At 50.4% G+C, this 13659-nt stretch overlaps 2 protein-coding genes across 5 annotated transcripts in view; one reads left to right on the plus strand and one right to left on the minus strand.

The window, feature by feature from the left end:
• Positions 1-8557, plus strand: part of ATG7 (autophagy related 7) — a 246123-nt gene extending 237566 nt beyond the window's left edge. The window contains exon 19 of the mRNA XM_042910925.1: positions 7564-8557. Coding sequence (XP_042766859.1) covers positions 7564-7596 — 33 coding nt within the window. The 3' untranslated portion in view covers positions 7597-8557. The remainder of the gene's footprint in view (positions 1-7563) is intronic.
• A 52-nt stretch (positions 8558-8609) lies between these two features.
• VGLL4 (vestigial like family member 4) overlaps positions 8610-13659 on the minus strand; it is a 167507-nt gene continuing 162457 nt past the window's right edge. For all 4 annotated transcript variants that reach the window (XM_042910961.1, XM_042910967.1, XM_042910954.1 and 1 more), the window contains 2 exons: positions 11842-11965; positions 8610-11423 (listed from right to left, as the gene is read on the minus strand). In XM_042910961.1, the coding sequence (XP_042766895.1) occupies positions 11152-11423; positions 11842-11965 (396 nt within the window). In that variant the 3' untranslated portion in view covers positions 8610-11151. The remainder of the gene's footprint in view (positions 11424-11841; positions 11966-13659) is intronic.

Consider the following 13659-nt stretch of genomic DNA (forward strand, 5'->3'; position numbering starts at 1 on the left):
ATGGTACTACACCGTCCTGACAGACGACACCTCCACGCGTCAGTTCATGGCCATCAGTGTTGTTTCTACTTTGGGACTATTACGAATAATGCTGTGAAGGCTCGTGTACAGGTTTTTGTGTGGACATAGGTTTTCCGTTCTCTTGGGTACACACCCACCAGTGGAATTGCTGGGCCATCGAACAGCCAGACTGTTGTCCACAGCGGCTGCTCCATGTTCCATTTTCCCTAGCAGCGTCTGGGGATTCCAGTTCCTCCACATCCTCGCCAGCACCTATTATCTGACTTTTCGATGAAAGCCGTCCTCGTGGGTACGACGTGGCATCTCCTTGTGGTTCTGATTTGCATTTTCCTAATGACTAATGACGTTCAAGTATCTTTCATGTTCTTTTGAGCCATTTGTCTTTCTTGGAGAAATGTCTACTCAGCTCCTTTGCCTGTTCATAAATTAGGTTGTCTTTTTGCTACTGAGTTGCAAATGGTCTAGAAACAAGTCCCTTATCAGATCTATGATTTGCACATATTTTCTCCCATTTCTGTGGGTTGTATTTTCACTTTCCTAAGAATGTCCTTTGAAGCACACATTTTGTAAATTTTGATGAAGTCCAGTGCACCCGTTGTTTTGTCCTGCTTGCTGTGCTTTCAGTTGTTTTTCTTCTTGATTTAATATTTTGAATATAGAAACACTTACCTGATGCTCCAGTGCAAAGGTATGCTCATCTCAAAAATGAATAAACGTCAAGAAAAAAATTTTTTTAAAAGTATGCTCAGATCAGCCTCACGTCCATTCCCCCACCATCAGTAGCCATTAAAATGGATTTCCAGTTTATCATTTGTGTTTTTTATTTTTTGCAAAAATAAAAGAATATAAAACTGTTCATATTTCCTCTTCCATCTCTTCCCCCATTTGTCTTTCTCTTGCTAAGTAAATCCTGGAAATGGCACCCTACTGTTCGTTGAACTTCCTTGCCGTGTTTCAGGGCCACAGTGGTCCCTGATGGGGGGAGGGGCACGTGCAGCGAATGAAAGGCTCAGCTAACTGGTTCCCCACTGAGGGTCACTTGGGTTGTTTCCAACAACCCATGGGGCAATGAATCATGTCCTTGTGTGTTTGTGGAGGTGTATCTTTAGGACAGACTCCTAACAGTAAGCCCGCTGGGTCAAACTTTGAGACAGGTAGTTCTGTTGGATACTCCACAGGGGCCTTTGCCGTTTCTGTCCCACCAGCATCGAAGGGGAGTGCCGTTTTCCCATAGATTTGCAGAATGTAATGCCAAGCTTTGGGATTTTTGCCCATCGGATAGGTGAGAAAACGTTCTGTCTAGTTTAAAAAAAAAAAAGTCAACTTTATTAAGGTGTATAATTTGTGTACAATAAAATACATCCATTTAAAGTGCATGGTTCGGTGAGTTCTGACAGGCCATCTACTTTCTGTCTCCATAAATTAGTTTGGCCACGTCGAGAATTTTAGATACATGGGTCCATATGGTATATATGGATCTTTTGTGCCAGGCTTATTTGACTCCACATAATGACTCTGAGATACATACGTGTCGCTTGCGTGCATTTGTAGTTTGTTCCTTTGAGGGTGAGTAGTACCCACTGTATGGATGTACCTCTGTTTGTTTCTCTGTTTGCCTGGCAAGAGTCATCTGGGTTGATTCCAGTTTGTGCCTATTAGGAATAGAGCTGCTGTGAACATACTTGCAGCAGTCTTTTTGTGGACACGTGTTCTCGTGCCTTTGGGGTACATAGGAGTGGACTGGCTGCATCGTGTGGATGTTTCACTGTACAAGTCACCAGACCTTGCTCCCAAGTGGTTTTGCCAGTTTCTGCCCCTGCCCGCAGCTGTGCGAGACTTCCTGTTGCTCCACAGCCTGACACAATTTTGTTGTTACCGGCCTAGTTTCATTTTGGCGGTTCTAGAAGGTACAGTGTGGTGCCTCTTTCTGGTTTGCATTTCCCTGAGGACTAAGGATGCTGAGCACCTCTTCAGGTTCTTACTGGCCATTATATTTCCTTCATTGTGAAGTGTCTATTCACATCTTTTGCCCATAAGAAAAAAACAAAACAAACAAAAAAAACAGGTTACCTGTCTACTATTGAGCAGTAGGAGTTCTTTATATATTCTGGTTACAAGTCCTTTTTATATACACTATGGATATTTTTCTTTCTAGTGGAATAAAGATGAGAAGTTTTGATTTTTGTGAAGACTCAATATTCTTTCTGGTTAGCATTTTTTGTATCCTATGAAATTTTAGCATTTCTCTTATTCTGAGCAGTTGAACCCCTTTTCTTATGTTTAAAGGCTCTTTTCCATTTTTTCTGTGACCTGCCAATGTCCTTGGTTTGTTTAAGAAAGAATCAATTTAGGGGCCCCTGGGTGGCCCAGTCAGTTAAGCATCGACTTGGGCTCAGGTCATGATCTTGCGATTCGTGGGTTCGAGCCCTGCCTCAGGTTCTGTGCTGACATCTCAGAGCTTGGAGCCTGCTTCAAATTCTATATGTCCCTCTCTTTCTGCCCTTCCCCCACTCTCGCTCTGTCTCTCTCAAAAATGAATAATAAAAACATTTTTTAAAAAGGGGCGCCTGGGTGGCTCAGTCGGGCCAACTTCAGCTCAGGTCATGATCTCAAGGTTCATGGGTTCGAGGTCCCACATAGAGCTTTGTGCCGAGAGCTCAGAGCCCGGAGCCTGCTTCGGATTCTGTGTCTCCCGCTCTTTCTGCTCCTCCCCCACTCAAGCTCTGTCTCTCTCAAAAATGAATAAACGTTAAAAAAAAAAAGAAAAGAGTAAGTTTATTGGTCTTTCTCATCTTGATTATTTTTATTTTTTTTAAATGTTTTATTTATTTTTGAGACAGGGAGCATGAGCAGGGGAGGGGCAGTGAGAGAGGGAGATACAGAATCTGAAGCAGGCTCCAGGCTCTCAGCTGTCAGTACAGAGCCTGACATGAGGATTGAACCCACAGACCACAAGATCATGACCCGAGCTGAAGTCAGTCACTTAACCAACCAAGCCACCCAGGCGCCCCTTCTCTTCTTCATTTTTAAGAGCTATTTGTATTTTAGGGAGATTAGCCCTTTATGCAGTGTTTTCTCCCACTTGGTTGTCTTTTCAACTTTGCATAGAATGGTTTTTCTATGTATAATTGCACACATGTGTTTTCACATAATCCAGTGTATCTGTTTTATTGCTTAAAGATTTTAAGCTATAGGCTCCCCACTCCCAGGTTATAAAGAAGCTTACCCACATGTACCTCTAGTATTTGTATGATTTTGCTGTTGTACATTTAGACCTGTCCCATTTGGAGTAGATTCTGGTATACAATGAGACATGGAATCAGTTTTATCTTTTTTTTTAAGTTTATATATTTTGAGGTGGGGGCAGGGGGAGAGGCAGAGAGAGACTCCTAAGCAGGCTCCACACCGTCAGTGCAGAATCATGAGATCATGACCTGAGCTGCAACTAAGAGTCAGATGCTTAACCGACTGAGTCACCCAGGCGCCCCAGTTTTATCTTTTTGCAAATGACTGTCTGGTTGTCCCCATATCCTCTATTAAAAAGTCCATCTTTTGGTAGTGATTTGAGATCATATTCCCCAGACCTTTATCATTAAGATACTAAATTTCCATATGTACTTGGACATACTGTTCTGTTGTTTCTGGACTCATTTTGTTCCATTGGCCCATCTGTCTGTTCCCATGGTGATGTAACCTTCTCTAAATTGGAGACTTTATGACATGTTTGAACATACAGAACCTCCTCGTTGCTTGTCTTTGCCAAGGTTTTCCTAGATACTCTTGCTTATTTGTTTTTCCTCATAAACCTTAGAACCAGCTTGTCTAGCTCCAGAAAAGATACTTGTTGATTTTTTAAAATCGAAAGTGTGGTAAATCTCTCTATGAACTTGGGTGAAGTTGACATGTTTATTGCTGTTGAATCGCCCTGTGCACAAACAAGGAACATTTCCCCCATTCGTTTCAGTTTCCTTTCCATAAGACTCTCGACAAGGAACATTTCCCCCATTCGTTTCAGTTTCCTTTCCATAAGACTCTCGGGAGGACCCCTGCAGGACTGTGTGGGAGGGCTTTCTCCATGTGGATGTCAGACATTTCGTGTAGGTTCATTCCGAGTTGGATCCCTTGCATCGCTTATAATGGGCTCTTCTCTCTCACTCTTTGCCAACTGGATATTGTTTGCATATATGGAGGCTAGAATTTGTTGTTGGTAATTTTATACCTTGCTCTCTTACTGAACACTTTATTGTCTTTATTCATATTAGCTTTTATTTTCTTGGGTTTTCTAGGTGTACTTGAATATCATCTGCAAAAAGGAGATCATTTATCTCTTCCTTAGAGTATGTGTATTTTTATTTTTTTATGTTTATTTTGAGACAGAGAGCATGAACAGGGGAGGGGCAGAGAGAGACATGGAGAGAGAGAATCCCAAGCTCCGTGCTGACAGCGCAGAGCCCAACACGGGGCTCGAACCCACAAACCATATCGTGACCTGAGCTGAAATCAAGAGTCGGGAGCTTAACCGACTGAGCCACCCAGGCGCCCCTGAATGTTGTTAAAGCTTTGCATTATATATTGCCAGATCTCTTCTGTTAAAAAATATGGTACCAATTTATATTCCTTCTGGAAGTGTTTTGCCACTCCCTTGCCAGCACTGAGTATCAACACATTTTAAATCTTTGCCAGTTTAATACAACCTTCATTCATCCTGAAGAGGACATCCACAGGGCCCCCTTCTATGCCAGGTGTGTGAGGGAGGCTGAGGACACAGCGGGGAGCAGACTGATCCCGGCGCCCCCACTCTCGAGTCCTTATTCTAGAGTGAGAGGACGCTGTCGTTTGTTTTTTCCTCCCCAGCTTTACCGAGCAGTGACTGACACAAATTGTATAAATTTAGGTTTTACAAAGTGGTGATTTCATATACATTATGAAATGATTGCCACTATTAAGTTAACTACTGTAGCCATCACCTCACATGGTTATTGTGGGGGGGGGGTGTGTGTGTGTGTGTGGAGAACACTTAAGATCTATTCCCTCGGCCAGTTTCAAGTATTTTTCGCTGTAGTTGCCGTGCTCTGTACGCGGGACCTCCAGAACCTACTCCTCTTATAACGCAAAGTTTGTACCCTTTGCCCCACATCTCATTTCCCCCAGCCCCTGGCAACCAACCTTCTGCTCTCTGGTTCTCTGAGTTCAGCTTTTTTAGATTCCACCCAGAAGTGAGATCGTAATGGGTTGTGGAGCCTTAAGTTTCTAGAAGCTTACAGTTAAGATTTCCTGAGCCCAGAGGATGGGAAAAGGACTGGCTACCCTAGTGGAGAAACCCTCTTCAGGCCCAGGGAACTCCTAGAAAATCCCCCAGCAGTTATGTAAAACCCATTACCCCCCGCCCCCCCTCTGGAGAGTCCTGGCATCATAAGCCCTCTGGACGCCTCACTTGATGCCCTGCACCACCTGGGGGCTCCAGGAGCCAGGGCCAGAGCCTGCACCTCTCCTGCTCCTCCCCCACCACGGTGTGCAAAGGCAGGGCCGGGTGCTGAGGACCCTTCCCCATAGCTGAGATGCAACCAAACGGGTGATAAAGTGGATGGAGGCTCCCTGGAGCTCCTGCTTTCCCGTAAAGCCCTACCCTGGGCCTGGCCCCCCAGTGTCCTATGAGAAACCCCATCTATTCACAGAGGGCACTGCCTGTTGACACAGACCTCCCAGGCCCTGGTTGGCATCTCTCCCACCTCTGGCAGGCTACAGCCCACAGGCCATGGCCCCTTCCTCTGTGCAGCCTGCCCTGGGCAGCCCCGGTTGTTCACATACTTCTTCCCACACACCTGTGCTCCCAGCTCCACACCTTGCTGTCTGTGTAATCCAGGGCAAGCCGTCTTACCTCCCTGAATGTGTTTCCATCCACACCTCCCAGGCTATTGTGAGGAGTGGAGGAGGGAGTATTTGCACCAGGTCTATGCAGCTGTAGCACAGGAAGGGGCTCCACAAACATGTTTATTGAATGACTGAGTGAAAAGAATGGATGAACCTCACCAGCGAACCCTCTGGTGGCTGGTTTCCCAGTCAGGGGGTCTGAACCAGAGGATTATCACAAACGTGGGCTCCTGAGTGCACCCTTGGTTCGAGATGCAGCCACCCCCGGCCCCCACCACCACCAAATCCCATCGAGGGCCCAGGCCCCAGAGTCTATTTCAAGTCGTACTGTGGATCTGCTGGGTGGGGAGCTAGACCCAGAGAAAGGCAGGGCCTGCCTGGCCTCTTTCAGGTGGCCGGACCCCAGACCGAGCTCCTCCCCACCCGTCCCTGCTCCTGCCGGCATCCGGATCTTGGCTTGCGCATCCCATCTTGGTATCTCAGGACAGTAGGGTGTATGTAGAAAGGGGGATGGGTGTGAGAGGCACAGCCACCACCAGCGCTCGGCCCAGGCAACTGGGACCTCAGGATAAAGGAAATTTCCTTCTCTCTGTATTTATTTTCCACATCCTTGACTTTGAAAGCCAAGCTGGTGTTGATATTTACCTTGGCCGGGCCTCCCCATCTCCCTGGGCCAGCCTCGTGTAAACATGATGTTCCTTCTCAGCTCTGCTAGGGTTGAGGTGGCCTTTTGCAACCAATTCTAGGAATTTTGAAAGTCTGGAGGCATAAGTTCAGGGACCAGCCCCCCCAGGGATCCCAGGGTGTGAGGAGCCCTGGGGGGGCCTCCGTGCTGGCCTCGGGCTCCCTCCCAGGGATTCCTGCAGATAGCTGCAGCAAAAGAGCCAGACCTCTGGGGGACAGCTAGACGGGCCTCCAGGCCTGCTCCTTCGTCTCACAGCAGCACGGCTGAGGAAGCCCCGCTGTCCCCATGAAGGTTGGCCCCAGAAGTTTGGGGCTCACCAGAGACACACAAGGAGGGACAGAGAGAGGATCTGGCTGTCTCCCCTGGGGCTGGTGGGCAGAGAGCTTACTCACAAGGGACAGACAGCTCTTCGGTGCTTGTCCACGTGTGCCATCTGTAGTGCATTTGGCACCTGGACCGCAGCTGACATGCCGCCCAAGAGTGGGAACCTGCCACGGTGGGAAGTGTGTGCGCAGGCAGGCTGGGCCCCCTCAGAGCAAGCGCACGAGCCAGAGATCCTGCGCTCAGTGAGGGCAGACAGTGCGCAGCGAGGTGGTTGGAGAGGATGATTTGGGATGGTGGTCGGTGCTGCAGAAACGAGGCAGCGGGGCCGGTCGGGGCAGGGATGGCTGCTGTGCGGTGGATGGTGGAGGTGAGGGGTGTTCACGCTCCCCGTTCAAATCTCAGCACCCCCGCCCCCAGGCTAGCCACTGGTTCACTCACTCAGCAGTGAGGCCTCAGGTAAATGACCTCCCTTCTCTGGGATTTGCTCTCATTATACAAGAAATAGGGTGTCTGTCCTTAGTGCCAAGGGTATCTTGAGGCGTGCAGTGAGTCATCTGCAGGTGGGAGCCATCATTCTTGTCATCACCCAGCGCAGGTTTGAGCCCACATCAGTGGGCACCACCGGCCGGCTGAACACTGAACGTCTCCCCTTCTCTACACAGATCTGGGACATGAGCGACGATGAGACGGTCTGATGCGGCCCACCCTCGTGTGGCTGGCTTCTCCCTGGCTGCCTGTGGAGGACTTCTCTGTTGCCCGAATGCGACTGCAACCTCCAGGATAGGTGACTGTGGGCCCTGCGCCCCTCCCATCTTTCTGGTCCCCTCCTCTGCATACCTTGAGGACCAGGGCCCCCTCTCCACTGCCCAGGAGCTTCTGGGGTTCTCCATTTCTCCTGATTCATGATCCCGCCAGTTCTGAGCTAAATAATAACCTTGGCTTTGGCATTGCCACTGATCTTGGACTTGGTTCCCTCCACGAGTTCTTTTTTCTTCTTCTTCTTCTGGTCAAGTGTTTGATAGTGAAAACTCCCAGGATCCTTCCTACCTTGGCCCCGGCTGGGGCAGCAATGAGGACAGGGAAGAAGTCAGCCCTACACACAGCCAATGGGGAAATGAGAAACCAGCTCCTTCCGGCAGCCACTGTGGGGGCAGCACCAGGGTCCCTGGGCCACGATGCAAACCCCAGAGAGGGGCCTGTGGGCACCAGCGAGGGCTGATGTGCCTGTGAGCTCTGTCAGCCTGGTCTGCTGGAGAGGGAGGGCAGGAGAGCTGACCTCCATGTGGAACAGAAGGGCCCACACTCGTCCCAGTGAACCCAGAACTCCAGTATGGACAGACGGCGACCCAGACGGCTCCTCCGCCGCTTGGCCTGTCCTCATGTGTGGGCAGAGCATCTGTCCGTCCCTGCTCAGGGGAAGAAAGAAGTTGCCACTGCTGCCTGGGCAGGTGCCCCTCCTGCCCCGGAGAGGAGGCCTTGGCACCCAAGCCCGCTCTCCTGCAGCCAAGTGAGGGGGATGCCTGCCCCACCCAGGGGTGCCCTCTACTGTATCAGGCCCAGGACCCAGGCTAGAGTGGAGTCTGAGGCTGGCTCTTACAAGAGTGGGGATTCTGCAGGCCAGGTGGTCAGCGGTGTTCCGGCCTGTGTGGGATCTGTTGGTGCAGGGCCACTGAGCCCTCCCCGGGGCCCACGGGTCACACACACAGCCTGTGGTTTAAGAGCACTTTATTATTGTTCTTAAGGCTACTTTTAAGTACAAAAAAAAAGATGGCCTGCCAAACCTTTTTTTTTTCTTCCAGGAAAACAGGCCACAGAGAATGGTATATTACAGATTTACAAACATGGAGAGAACGGTCAGAACTCACTGCAACGGCGTGGCTCTGTGAAGAACTCACTGTGCTCCTCCCGAGGCCAGGGAGTGTGTCCTTTCCCAGTGAAATGTTTGGTTTTCTGCTTCCCCACTTGCCGGTGCCCCTCCAGGGTACCACCTATCCCAGATAGGCCAGCGCCCCGGGGCCGTTCCTCCCAAAGCAACGGCCTCGCTTCGGGACAGACTAGATGGCTGTCCCAGGAGCCTGCTCTTCACAGAGCCCACCAGCAGTGGGGTTGTTTTCCTGTGAACGCTCAGTAGCCTGTAGCAATAACAAACTAGTGGCTATTAAGGCAGATGCAGTGTTCTCATAGAATAACTGTGTTCCTGCACTTTTACAGACAAATCTACGACAAAAAAAAAAAAAAAGATCAACTTTTTTTTCCAAACCAAAAAAAAAAAATGATTACAATAGGAAAGGGGAAAATTAAATAGCTACATATCATTAACAAATTAATTGTTCTTCAAAAAATACCTACAAATTTCTCTGTACATTCTTTACGCACAGCGTAATGATGGTCTTAAAGTTACCTATATAAAAAAAGTGTTCTCACCGATTTCTTCCTACAGAAAATATAGGGGCCTGAATGCGAAAGCCTGGAAGCCCAGTTAAGTGGGAGTGAAATGTGTGCAGGGGCAAGAGGAGAAGGGCTTTTCTTTCGCCTTTTGAAAGACCTGCGGCCACCCTGTGACCACAGCAAGAGCCAATCCGCTGACCTTTATTTCCCAGTGACCATTTTCAAAATTAACCAGCTAACTTGTATTTTTCTTACACTGAAAACCAGCCTGGAGGGCTCCCGCGAGTCCACGGTGCCTCACGGTGGGGAGGGGAGGCGGCCACGCCTGTGTCACCAGGGCAGGTGTCTTAAGCCCTCTGGTGGGTGAGGCTGGAATGTCGCACGGTGGAGGGGTGGGGAGAATAGAAATGTACGTTTAACACAAAAAAGAGGAGCAGCTGTTGAACATCCACAGCTGTGTCCGTCATGCTTTCTTCTTTGCCTAATTTCTAGTTAGTAGCTATTACTATAGCAAACAATAATAAATGCAGTAATAACTGTATAAAGTCAGAGGAATGTATACTGCCTTGGCCCCAGCGTACGAGGAAGCACACAAAATACCATATCACAGATTGTCAGTAATCTGCTGTTCAGCCAAAAGGGTTGAAAGGGAACGGTTTCTGCATGGAGGGAAGTTGGAAGACACAAATCCCAACTCCCCTGGGCACTAGTAATAAGCAGACAGGGATGCAAAAAATAAATGTCAGCCGGCAGCAAAAACTCCAGCATCCTGCACCGCGGCTGACCAACGACTCGACTGCCCATCTCCAGGGCCGGGCGGCCCCGCGCTGCTCAGGAGTAGTGTGACGACCAAACACAAATCTCAGAGTACAACTGTACCAGCAGTAAGTATATCTAGGACTGTAACTGACAAAAATAAACTAATTCTGAAAAGAAGCTAGTAAGTATTAAGGTTCTTGTTTACTATCTATACAATTAATAGAAACCAGCTATTTTTCTCCATTAAAACATGCATCACGTTGAAAGCACTATAGAATCGTCCAACCTCAGCTCTAGTCTAACAAACTGCAGTGTTTAGGAAAGGTAAAAATGCCCGTGATTGGTAGAGTCTGCAGTCCAGTTGCGAGCACCTGAAATCTAGAGAGAAAGACCTATAACCTGTATGAGACTTCCCCTTCCAAAGCTGTTTTGTCTAAATTAAAACAAAACAAAACAAAACAAAAAAAAAAACAACAAAAACACAAATGGTCAGAAATGTCATCCTTAAACCCTTTGTTTTTCAGCAGTTTGCCCTCAGAGTACTAGCATCTCACATAAAGTTGTCAGGCAGGCAACTTTAGCCCTCCTCCAATAGTGCAAATCAGACGCGACAGTTCTCTGTTCTCTTCAAGTAGACGTGCGCGCACGCACGCACGGGCCGGACCAAACACGCAATGGAAGCTAAGCCACACACACCCTGGTCTCGAGAAGCAAATAAAAAGCACAAAGCATTTGAGTCACCAACGTCATGGCCTGTGACTGAGAAAGCGTGCGCCGTGGAGTCCTGGCCCCCGTCAGGGCAGCAGACCTGCATCAGAGGTCTCTTTGGTAACTGAGGCAGGAAGGTAGGACGCTACATCGGATGCTCCACGTGCAGCTCCTGCTCTCGTGTCGGAGGGCCCCCAGGTACGAATACCAAGCAAGTACAAAACAGAACAAAAATCCCAACGACATGGTTTTTGCGAATAAACCATCCCTTCCCTACCCTTCCCCCTACCCCACCCCCCACAAATTTTTTTTTTTTTTCTGTGTTTTAAGCACTGACTGTTCAAAGCTCAGGCAAACCATGCAGATTGACATCTTGTTCAAGGGTGGTGCTCCCTTCACGAGACCACGGAGGGAGAGTGACTGTGGCTGACCATGTGCGCCGAGGGGCTGGAGGGCTGGCCCCTGCGCGAGGCTGACTCGGGGCTGCTGGATGCGCCATCCTTGGCCGCCTTGATCTGAAGCCACGTATCACCCAGGGCTTTGGCAAAGTGGTCGTCCACGGAGCCCGTGATGGACACCGAGTTGGGCGCCGGCTCGGGCTCCTTGTAGTTCTTGCCCAGGCTCCTGCGGAAGTGCTCCTCCACCACGGGGTCACAGGTGGTGGTGGCTGTTGGGGGGTAGGACAGCAGTCGGTCAGGGCTCTGGGGACAGAGGGCCCGTCTCCACCCGCCCTAGCTGGGCATTTGGGCAGGTCGCTTCTCTGAACACAGCAACGTGCCACCCTGGACTAGGTGTGAGTTCAGAGAGAGAGTGCGTGGTCTTAAGTAATTGTAGATCTTGTCCCACTACAGCGGGATCCTGGAGGTTTCTTCCCTCTGTCCCACTCAAGCCAGACACAATGCTGGGTGCCTGTGGGCTCAAAAACAACCCACACTTTTTCCGACCTCTATAAAACAAGCTCCAGGGGCTAGTTGTTCCGTCCACGGCACGATGCCGAACTGCAAACACTGCACTTGAATCCTACCCAACGAGGAAGCCCGAGCCCCCGCCCGGCTGCCTCCCGCCCCACACACAGGGTGACTTACAGCTCGGGGCCCTCCGGTAGCTGGCTGGCCCGGCCGCCACGCAGCCGCTGTGCGCGATGGGGCAGTGCGAGAGGTTACAGTTGCGGGTGCTGGCCGAGGCGCACGTGATCACCGAAGGCCGATTCTGGGGAGAAGAGGAGGCTGGGGTCAGCTGCGGCTTCGGCAGGCAGACAGGGAGTGGCGTCGCTTGCTCGCCCCAGCCGGGACCCCAGTCCTTCCACACGCGGCGCAGCTGCGAGGGAAGACGCGTCTCCGTGTCCCTCCGCCACCGTGGACAGGCACCCATCCTGCCTGCAGGGAACGCGGCTCCTCCGCGCAAGGCCCTTGTCAGCACCCTCCCCTCCTCTGCCGTGAGCGTGTCCCGCAGCCCTTCCTTATGAGAGACAAAGTGAAGCCCAGCCTGTCTGCTGCCTCTGACTTCAAAACTGAAGAGAACCTGCTAAACCACAGCAAATTCAGTGAGCGGGGCCTCGGTGGGTATGTGAGAAGCCTTCACAGCCCCTCCAGTCAAGTCCCCAGAGCAGCCCAGTCCCTGCCTCTCTCACGGTGTGCCCTGTACCCCTCCGGGTGCTCTAAGCCATCCCAGGACCCTTCCGACATACTCCCGGTTTCTGCTTAAGCTAGAGACAGCTCCAGTCGGTTTCTACTATGACCACACAAATCACGACGGAGGCAGAAATACAGGATTTATCCCACCCCTCACCCCCTCTGCTCTGCCGACACTCTCCCCTGCCCCAAGAACATCAATACTGTCTGCCTGGTAAACTCTGCTCATCCTTTAAAACCTCATTCACCTATCCTCTCTGTGAAGACTTTTATGGCCACCTGCACGTTCAGCAAGTCAATCACCCCTTGTAAGTGCACCCAGAAGACACCGGCACCTGGCTCCTCTAGCCCAGGCACACTTGAGAGCAAGGACCAGGAAGCGTTTCTGGATCCCCAGACCTTGGCCTGGTATCCAGGACAGAGAAGGTCTGTGAATCAAATAGCTGCCTAAGGTTCCAGCCAGGAAAGACCTCTCCTGACAGTGCAGAAGACAAGATGGAGAAGGATGTGCCCTGAGTTGCAAGACAACTGGAAGACAGCTGGTTGAAGGGCCGCCCAGAGGGCCCAGGGGGGAGGGCAATGTCAGTGTGAGGGGGATCAGGGCTCGTCCACCCCTGGCCTTCCCTTTAAATATTTCAACCAGTAGCCAGGATAAAGATATGAAAAGCTTGCACAGCAAACCTTCCCATGATGGGAAATGAACAGGAGTGAAAAACACGTTCTGTGATAAAGATCTGGACCTACAAGGATGAGCCAGGACGTGCTTGGATCTAACATGAAATTACTCACATCCAAGATGGGGGAAGATGTGGCTTAGCAGCAGCATGTTAAGGAAAAGTAGGGAGTTTCATTTATTAGCTCAACACATCAGCAATGGGGATGGAGTGAGTGCAACCCATCCCGGTATGGGCAAAAATGGCGCCACGAGAACAAGGCTCAGAGGCCAAGTAGACCTGCGGTGAATGCCAGCCCTCCACTCATCAGGCAGTAGCCACACCCCTCTAGCCTCCATTTCTCCACGTGTGAGAAAGGAAGAGGAGCAGCTGCAAAGGGGTTGGAGGACCACCTGAGGTGAGGGGTTGGGGGCCAAGCCCGTGGTGACAGGGGAGTCCTGCCCTTCAGGGGCTGGTCATGCTGCCCATGGAGGACAGCCTGCAGCTTGAAGCCTACCTTCCGAAGGGTCTTTTTAATGCTGAGCCCATGTTCTCCCCACCTCCTGACCTCCATCCACAAGGCAGGGCTAAGATAGCCGTGGCCAAAGTGACCTTGCCC

The sequence above is a fragment of the Panthera leo genome, chromosome A2 (assembly GCF_018350215.1).
Source record: "Panthera leo isolate Ple1 chromosome A2, P.leo_Ple1_pat1.1, whole genome shotgun sequence".
Classification (NCBI taxonomy): domain Eukaryota; kingdom Metazoa; phylum Chordata; class Mammalia; order Carnivora; family Felidae; genus Panthera; species Panthera leo.